A 10,097-nucleotide genomic window follows, 5' to 3' on the forward strand; every position below is an offset into this window, starting at 1 on the left:
GTATGTAATTTTATTATAGTCAAGATTAGCTCACGATGATGCAGATGTTATGAGGTATTCTTGATATTAGTACTTTTCACGCTGCCTGCTCTTAGCCCTGAGCTAACGATAGCCCTGAGCTAATGATAGCCCTGAGCTAATGATAGCCCTGAGCTAACGATAGCCCGGAGCTAATGATAGCTCTGAGCTAACGATAGCCCTGAGCTAACGATAGCCCGGAGCTAACGATAGCCCTGAGCTAACGATAGCCCTGAGCTAATGATAGCCCTGAGCTAACGATAGCCCTGAGCTAATGATAGCCCTGAGCTAACGATAGCCCTGAGCTAATGATAGCCCTGAGCTAACGATAGCCCGGAGCTAATGATAGCTCTGAGCTAACGATAGCCCTGAGCTAACGATAGCCCGGAGCTAATGATTTAAAGTTTTAGTTTATTTGAAAACAGGGAGAGTGCACATTAATAACATTACTGTAAGCACGCAGATGGTTGAGTGGTTAGAGCGCATGCCATATACGCAGCTGACCCCGGTTCGATTCCGGCCGGAGGTCCTTTGCTGCATGTCACATCTCCCTCTCTCTCCCGTATTTCCTATCTGTCTACTGCTTAATAAAGGTGTCTATGCCAGAAAAAAAAATCTTAAAAAAAAAAAAATCTTAAAAAAAAAACATTACTGTAAATGCGCCAGAATTAGCCAAGAGGCTATTTTTCATCTGTAGTCCCTAGACAGATGTTAAAGTCACCCTAAAAACAGAACAGAATATAGAAAATAGAAAAATTATAGCTCTGAGCTAACGATAGCTCTGAGCTAACGATAGCTCTGAGCTAACGATAGCTGGCGTGATTGAGACACTTTTTCACACGGCGCTCGTTGACCCGGGTTAAACCTAAACAAACCCAGAGCTACACTATTCACACTGCACTTCTAATAGCCCCGGGTTAAACACACGCGTGCTCTGACGCTCAGCTGAAGCTTCTAAGGTTGTGTTACTACACTAGCACTTCTCTTCATTGATTTCAGAGCAGGGCCAGCAAGCCCGGAGCGGAAGTTCAGGTAAGTCTCCTGTGGAATGTGCCAGCGTGAACACTTTCTTAGCCCGGAGCTAAGTGCAGTGTGAACAGCACTACAGTGTGGTTAAAGATTGGAAATAAAGATTTCCAATTGGAAATAATGATTTAGAACTGTTTGAAATGATTTTTATCCCCTCCAGTTAGGGTACAGCCTCCTGACTTGCTAACTTTAAGCCAAAGCAAAGTGAATGGAAGTCCGTACAGTGGTTTCTAAATGTTTGTGCTCACGGCAGAACAAAGAGCCGCCCAAAATCTTAAGGCACACCTGTATTCATACCTGTGCATAATAGCCCCTATATTCGTGTTATCTAATCACTCTATACAAGTTATCTTTTATCTACTAATGCTAAAAGATAATTTGACAGATAAATAACTCACAAATTCATTTAATATTTTGTAAAATTGTGTTATCAGTGAAATACTGGAGGTTTCTGGAAGATTTTTTAAGGATTTTTTTCTCCGTATCAGGAAATGAATGCATAGTTGTTTATTGTAATACTAATGTAACACAATCTCACAGCACACCTGGACACCTGCTGTGACCCACTGCTGTATCAAACAAATGCACAAAAGTTATCTCAACATGATCATCTCATCAACGTGTGGTGTGCCCTGTTTCCAAAAACATAATAAATAGTTAGAGTTCAGCACAGATCTGGTCGGTCCTGTTGGGTGAACTCTAGAGGAGCCGCCTCTCCGACGTGTGAGAAAGAAACTGACTGAACGAGCTTTCACACGAACAGATTCTGAAAGACATCATGGAGGCTGGCGCAACTCTGCTGCTGCTGCTGCTGTTCTCGTTACTGAGTCCTGCTTCCACGCTCAGCTTTTACGGAGACAGCATCAGTTTCACGCCTTTAAAGAAGCAGAGTGATGGAACAATTAAGGTACACACATGTTCATATACATCTTATTTTGTTAAACGGGATTTATTTTGTTTAATTTGATGCTGTTTGAAAAAGAATTCTGCCTGAGAACGGGCTAAAGACGTCAGCTAAACACAGGAAAAAATGCTGCTTCAAAAATAAGTAAAAAACAATAATTACAAGATGCTTTGAGTAGAAAAATTAACAAATAGATCTGATAAGATTCTTCTTTTTGCGGTGTACCTTGATCACAAAGCACCTGGGATGCTGCTCTTAAAAAAACTTGCATGAACTAAAATTTCAACACGTTAAAATAAATTCATATCACATGTGAACTGGACAACAACTGGACAGAATATGAATAATAAAATCACATTAAATTAGCATTTTTCACATGAGACTTTCACACATTTTCACATGCGATTGGCTACGTTTACATGTGAGGCAAGTGTAAATAAATAATTAATATTACATGTTTACTCACAAATATTTGGCTTTTTTCACATATGAATGAAAAATGTCCACATACGGCGTCACATGTCCAACGTTGACCTACACGTGTTTATGCGTAATTATCTTTAATCCACCTGTGGAAACAACCCTGATGAAAAGAAGCACATGTAAATTCAATATGTCACATGTGGAGGGAAACATTTCATGTGTCCAAAAACCAAATGTGTTTTGAGTTCATTGGGATGTAAAAGATAAATAAGACAGATAATTTGCTCTTCCCTTTGACAAATACTCAATGTAAAGCAGTGCAATGACTTGACCTCATCAGCTTCATTGAGTTTTGTAAATATAAATATATTTATTGATATGATTCAAACTAGTTGAAGAGGGTGAGGAGAAGCACTGCTTGTCTTGCAAAAGATTTGCAGACATTCACACCTCCGACTGTCTAATGGGATACTGTGTGGAATTAGAACAACCTGCTGTGATCGAAGAAGTAAAGAACAAAAATCCTAACTGATACGGAGGTTCCTTGTTTTCTGTATGTCAGTGAGGAAACTCTTCCTACACGCCGTCTTGTAATTTTATTTCACCGTACTGTGTAGGTGACCGTTCATCACAGACTGAATGGCAGAGGCGACTGTCCGAGGCAGTCCTCCCTCTCCTGTGAGGCCGGAGTGTGTACGAGCTTTAACAGGTCGAGTGTTCTGGACACGGACGAGGACGGCTCGGGGCAGGACAGGTGGTGCCAGTCTGAAGGGAAGACGACAGCAACCATCTCCCCCACGAAAAACAGCTTTTCTCTGAGGTAAGACCAGCTCAGGGGGACTTTCATGTGTTGTCTGTTTTCATTCAGGGTATTTTGGGATAGTGAAGAAAAGAAAGTTCTGCAGAAATGGCAGGAAATAATAATAGCATTGTTTTCAATGTGAAACGCAGCTTCACAGGCTCAGTTTGTTGTCGAAATGGCTGGTAAGCAGAATCAGAATTGGTAATTCAGTGGAACGGAAGGAGGTGAAAACATATTGTATTCTGCAGGCTTTTAAACCCTGTGTGGGAGTGTGCTTTCAGAGTCCTCAGTGCCACTTGTGGGTCGACCCACAACAACCCACAAGTGTCCTTAATGACTCTATAAGGACACTCCCACACAGAGTTTAAAAGCCTGCAGCTCCAGTTAGTCAGAACTGAAGAAGCCTCTTGGATGAGAGGTGAAACTGAAACGAGTCCAGTTGTCTACAATACAGCACTTTAAAAATACCACGACCTGGATGACTGACAACCTTCAGCATCACATTGTAATTTGATGAGTCTCCATCTTTATCAGTTCCCAGATGGCAGGGGGATGAGGAGTGGGAGGTGGAGGGCATCAATATATTCATGAGTGATAGAAACGCATTGGACCTTCTTCCTCTCAGGGACTCGGGCTGCTGCTGGGCGTCTAATGTCAACGGGAAAACCAACTGGACGTCTGACGCAGAGCTGAACCTGGGAACTCGCTCCGACTCGCACACCCTCAACAGCTGCCCAGTGACCACGACCGTGTCGTCTCTACGGTGCAAACGTTTTCCTATCAAACGCATTCAAACATGAAAATCACACAATAGAGTTAAAGCAGATAATAAACCAGTCAGTGCACACAGAATAACAGGCTGAGCAGCTGTGACACACATATTGTTGCCATTATCGTTTATATTCTTGCTGCAGCAATTCAACATTAATTCTCTGTTCAAAACATTTTGTGTTTGTTCTTTGTTGGGGTCGATAAATTATTTCATTTCTGTCAATTTTTGCGTTTCGCTTTTATTCCTTGTATTAGTAGTTAATCATATTCACTCTTTGTGTTTTTACATTTTCTGCGCTGCCATCTTGTTTCAACTCAGTGTTTATTCTGTAATATCGTCTTCCAGAGTTTCTTGCTTTTGCTTGAATGTTAAAATACTTTGTAATCTCCGCTTTTAAAAGTGCTATAGAAATAAATAAAGTTTATCATTATTATTCGAAACAACCAGTGACGATGAAACCTAAGTACAATTTCCAGGTACTTCACTTGTGTACTTTGTTTTTCTGCTGCTCTTTGCCACTACATTAATTTGACACCTTCAGTCACTAGTTACTTTGCAGATTCAGATTATTCAGCGTTTATTGGCTTCTCATTATGATGCGTTACCAATCAGATTATGTTGTGGACGGGACGTTGCATCATATATTAATATGTTCCAAGTTTCTATCAAACTTACAGCAGACACATGAACTTATATGTTTATATTTAATTCAGATATTTGTGTGTTTTCATGCAGAGTGCCTCAGAACTGTTTCTCCAGACTTCGTCTTCTGGCACACGATCCTGACGGAGATCACGTCAGATGCAAGTTTACATCAGAAGCTACAGTTTCCCCAAACTTTGCTCTGGATGAGGTAATCTATTACTATTTGTAAAAACACATTACAGCAGATCATTCATTCCACACCAAGCATTCAAACAGTAATATTAATTGTTGAGCTTTCATTGTGCATGTTTACATGTGTCCAGTCACAGTGTGTCTTCACCTTCTGTCCAGCTGTGTCTCTTTGCATTTAACAGATGATTTATTACATTAAACCTGTACACTAATGATAACTATTGATGTTAAGAAATAAGATCAATATCCAAAGTGTTTTAATCGTCTCCTGTCCTCTCAGGCTACATGCACACTGACGAGCACAGGTCAGGTCGGCGTCGGCGTCCACGTGTTTGAGATGACGCTGCAGGACTTTCCAAAGACAAACATCACTCTGACGTACGCAGATGGAACGACAGAATCTCGGGCGGCCTCGGACGTGACGGCGTCACCTCTGTGCAAAGTGAAGCTGCAGTTCTCAATGGAGGGTGAGTCGGTCAAACACATCAAATGTGCAGAGAGACAGCAGATCAAGCTGCTCTTCACAGTGTCCAACCCTCCTCACAGTGCTACAAGATGTTATATTAACAGAATGTGGTTGTAATTTTATGAGGAAAAATGTCACAAAGTTGTAATACAAGCAAAAACAAGTTTTATATAAGGTCATTTGAAATCGGTAACAGTGGCACCGTAAAGTCAAAACCTTTCCCTCAAAATATTGTGACTTTATTTCTATGATATCAACACTTTTTCCCCAAAAATATCAACTTCATTCTCGTAAAATTCAGACTTTTTCCCCTCCAAGAGCTCCACATGACATATTTCCTAGAACATTAGCTGTAGTAAGTAAATCCTTTAAAATGTAAAAAGATTTGTACTCAACTTGATCAAAAATGTAATAAAATGTCTTGCAATATATTTTTCTACCTATATGTAACAGCTTATTATATGACATCATCAGCTTTGCAAAAAACATAAAATAAGATTCATCTGAACTGTATTTTATTATCATATAATACGTGACGATAATCACAATATAATCAGGACATTTTATTGCATTATTGGGTTTATCACATTTTCAGTCAGTTTACACAGTTTTACAGCATCGTCGTGTGCGACGTGTCTTGATGATGTTCGTCTGTGTTTCAGTCCTTCCTGCGATACCAAAATGTGAGGCGGGTCACGTGCAGCCCATGTTCCTGTCGACGACTCCTTCACATGGCGATGTCCTTTACGCCACCGTGGGCCAGAACTTCCTGCTGAAGGCCGAGGCCCAGGCTCAACACTCCAGGTAGTCACTGATCAAACTGTTTAACTGTGCCACTGACTCAGCTAAAGAAACATCCTTGAGTGAGTAATTATTTCTCGTTTCTTCCTGAAGCATTCACGACTTCCAGGTCAGCGGCCCCGACAACATGACCAAAGTGTTCAGTGACGAGGAGAACGGAAAGGCTGAGCTGACTCTGAGCTGGACTCCTCAGCAGGGAGACCTGTACAGATTTGTCCCGGTCTGCTTCACTGCAGAGACGAATGAAACGTGAGCGGTTTTATGAACAGCTGCTGGAAGAAATGTGTGTTAAATAATCCTGCTTACGGCTGCAAGAAGCCTCGATCGATTCATTTCAGAGATTTGGGTATTTTCTTGTCTCTGTAGCACTTCAGCACATAAACACTGTGACTTCACATCTCATGAACAGAAAAATGTCTTCTCCATTAAAGTCAGATATTCAAAAAGAATCGGCTACATGTGTGATAAACAGTTGTTATCATATACTTTATAACCACGTTAGACATTGTGATTATTCTTACTGTTTTATCTGTTTTGCATTTTGCACTGAAACCTGTTTTATTTGTTTTTGTCATTCAGCCAATCAGATATGAGGTGTGTTGTTGTCCTGGTGACCCAGGCGTCTTTCATTCAAGGTTTGTGAATCGACGAGATACCTGTTTTAAAAAAATGTGTTTCTACAGTCGAAACTGTGAACTCATCTGGCCATGTGAATACTTTCTTCACGGAGGAAACGCAGACGCAGAGTTATTTTAGCTAAAGCTGCTTGTTGCTCTTTATTTAAAGGTCCAGTGTGCAGAATTTGTTGTTTGACCAGAAATCATACTTGAGTAAAAGTAAAGATGGCTTGTTCAAAAGTCTTTAAGTATCCGGTAACAAATTTACTTCACTATCAAAAGTACAAGCAGATTATATATAAATGGACATGTATGTTGTTTATATACTTTATAAAATGGGTAGACCAATTACCTGCATCACCATTTTTCTTTTTTATATTGAAATAGAATTAAAAAATCCAATTGCTGACAAGATAAATATATTTCAAATGGCCACTTTGCCGCTGGTGCAGCATCTAATCTGTAAAGTAACTAGTATCTTAAGTTAAATATAATGAAGTATATAAAGTAGCAGGAAATTAAAATACTCATGTAAAGTACCTCAAAGGTACTTAGTTACTTTCCGTCACTGATTGCAGGTGTAAATGAAAGCAGAACATCTGAATCTGAAGTCGTTTTTCTCACTGCTCAGTTTGTATTGGGGGATGATAAAGCAGAGGAAGCTTCATGTCGGAGCCACATTACAGTCTGTGAGTTACAGTCTGATGTTGATGAAGAAGTTCATATGAAATGTGATTCACAGGCAAAGCCATTGTTGAGTGCTCCCCCAACAAGATGGTGGTGTCCCTGGAGAAAGCCTCCATGCCCGACATCGATAAGAACTTCCTCCGGCTGCGAGACGGGTCGTGCTCTCTCACCTCCAACAGCACTCACATCACCGGCAGCATGTCGTTCAGCACCTGCGGCACCAAGTTCGAGGTGTGGAGGGACATTTACATGTTCATCTGAATGAGATTTCACTGGTGGTTAGTGTGAAATCTGCAGCGATGTGGCTTCTCTGTGTTTTACACCGCTGTTATTGTCTCCAATGCAGGATAAAGGCGACTTTATCGTTTTCAACAACGAGATCAACTCCTTCGAGCTGCCCAACGAGGTTATCGTCCGAAGAAAGACCGTGAAGATCGCTTTCTCTTGCCAGTTTCCCAAAACCATCAGCGTCTCCAGTTACTACACCCTCAAAAAGTCTGAATACATTTTCACCGAGTCCAGCTTCGGCAGCTTCGGCTACTCTTTTGAGATATACCGAGACAGCAACTTTACCAATAAGGTGGAGGCCAGCGCCTATCCAGTGCAGGTGAAGCTGATGGAACCACTTTACATCGGAATTCAAGCTCAGTCCGACCTGCCAGATGTGAGACTGTTTGTGGAGTCGTGCAAAGGAACTCCTGATGACAACCCTGAAAACGCCCTCTCCTACGACCTCATCAGGAACGGGTGAGTGCTCGTGAATGAGTTCAGCAGTAAGAGGATCAGATATCATCTTTCATACGCAGCTCCGTCATCGGTACGTGTGTGTTACAATTCACGTCTCTCGCAGGTGCATCCGGGACGAGACACTTAAAGTTCACACATCCAGCAACGATTCCTTCAACTTTGAGGTTCAAGCCTTCAAATTTACTGGAAAGTTTGACCAGGTGATTAAAAAAAATCAATATTATGTCACATTTAACTTAAATCGAAACATTATTCAGGCAGGTGGGACCTTTTATCTTTGGATATTTACACTTTTATCAAGGAGTGCTGCAATGTGAAGCGTTTGTTGTGGCACGAACACACACACACACACACTCACTCTCACCTGCCGCCTCACAGGTGTACATCACCTGCTCCGTCATCCTGTGTGAGCCCGGCAGTCCCTTCTCCAGATGTGCTCAGGGCTGCCTGAAAACCGCATCCAGGCGCAAGAGAGATCTGAGCAAAGAGACCGGCAGCCATTACATCATCCAGGGTCCTCTGCAGGTCGTCGGGCAGGACGTCCCCAACACCGCCGTGGACAGTCACATGAAAGATGTTGTGATGAGTGACAATGAGACGCCCAGAGAAGGTTCATATCTGATCTATAAATTTATTGATGTATCTGCATGTCTGTCTGTCTGTCAATAAAACTACTGAACTGTTCTGTGTTTCAGTGATTTCTCCAGCAGTTCCTTCCGATATGGAACCAAGCGGAGGAAGTAAGAGATTCAGGGAGATCCTCAGCAGCAACATCAGCACCGCGGTGTTCGCCGTCGGCTTCTTGGTCTCGCTGGTGTTGATGGCTGTGCTCGTTCGTTACTTCAGCAGGAAGAGAAGAGCCGAAGACCGCAGTTCTCTTATCGTCTCTGGCTGGGACAACTAGACCCAGATAATCTCAGCTGATCTCAGACATCTTTCTTGTTATTGTTTATTATTACAAAGGATATGTTCACAGTTATTAAAAGTCTGTCTTCTAAATGATACTCTCGTGGCTGCACAGTGAAATGTTTTTTGCTTCTCTGCTGCAAAAAAATATATTTCAAAGTTTATCTCTGATCAGCTTCAGATAAACTTTGAAAGATAGTTTGGCACAGAAAGAGGTCTGGATTTGGTAAACCATCACACAATGCCAGCATCAGGCCTCAAATACAAAATCAGGCGTTGCAATCGAAAAAAAAAAACCAGTCCTTCCAGCCTGTAAAAAACATGTGCTGCTGTGGTCACCAATCATATCAGCTAACAATCTCACCAGCTGCTGCTGTTCAACCTGTTGACACTAAATGTAGTTTTAATAAGAGAATTATAGTCAAGTATCAGCAGATGTTGCTCCCAAGCTGACAGCTGAAAACTTCCACAGACCAAACCACAATACTCTCCCTGTTGTATCAATTCTTAAAAGAAAAAGTTCACCTAAAAAATGAAAAGTTTTGTAGTCCACTAAACATTTCACAGAAAAACAGCATCGCAGCATTCTGCTCAACAACTGAAGCAGCTGGAGAATTGATTTAAATGTAAAATACCACCCAAAAATACACAAAATGGTTCCTTAAAACTATAATCTCAGTCTCTTGAAGCCCCGAGATCCTAAAATGATGTCAAATGTTATTTGCACCATTTTTGAGGCCAAAGTCTTCACTGTAGCTGTTGAGCTAAAAGCGTTAGCATGCACAAACTCGACTGTACATTGAGGATGTAAATTATGTCTTTCTCAACTCAGTTTGAATCTCAGGGCTTCTGGAGACTTGGATCACAGTGGACGAGCTGTATGGAGCCATTTTTTGGTTGTGTTTCACATTTTAAATCAAGTCTCCGGCTGCTTTATTTGTTTAGCAGAATGCTGCAACTCTGTCTTTAAAGTGAAGCTCCAGAAATGTTTTGTGAACTACGACACTTCACCTGACTTTCCATCAAGATGGAGGGAGGAGATGAAGCTTCTTTTTTTTGGGTGAATTTATCCTTTACCGGCCAACAGC

At 41.4% G+C, this 10,097-nt stretch overlaps 1 protein-coding gene across 1 annotated transcript; it reads left to right on the forward strand.

Moving 5' to 3' along the window:
• The first annotated feature begins 1,814 nt into the window (after positions 1-1,814).
• On the forward strand, positions 1,815-9,296 carry LOC115579805 (uncharacterized). Its single transcript, XM_030413484.1, has 13 exons — positions 1,815-1,954; positions 2,992-3,194; positions 3,802-3,939; positions 4,684-4,801; positions 5,066-5,252; positions 5,914-6,055; positions 6,146-6,301; positions 6,632-6,687; positions 7,412-7,587; positions 7,703-8,103; positions 8,207-8,303; positions 8,482-8,713; positions 8,799-9,296. The coding sequence occupies exons 1-13, from the start codon at positions 1,826-1,828 to the stop codon at positions 9,005-9,007; spliced, it is 2,244 nt and encodes a 747-aa protein (XP_030269344.1). The 5' UTR covers positions 1,815-1,825; the 3' UTR covers positions 9,008-9,296.
• The last annotated feature ends 801 nt before the right edge of the window (positions 9,297-10,097 follow it).

Source organism: Sparus aurata, chromosome 4 (genome assembly GCF_900880675.1).
Source record: "Sparus aurata chromosome 4, fSpaAur1.1, whole genome shotgun sequence".
NCBI lineage: Eukaryota > Metazoa > Chordata > Actinopteri > Spariformes > Sparidae > Sparus > Sparus aurata.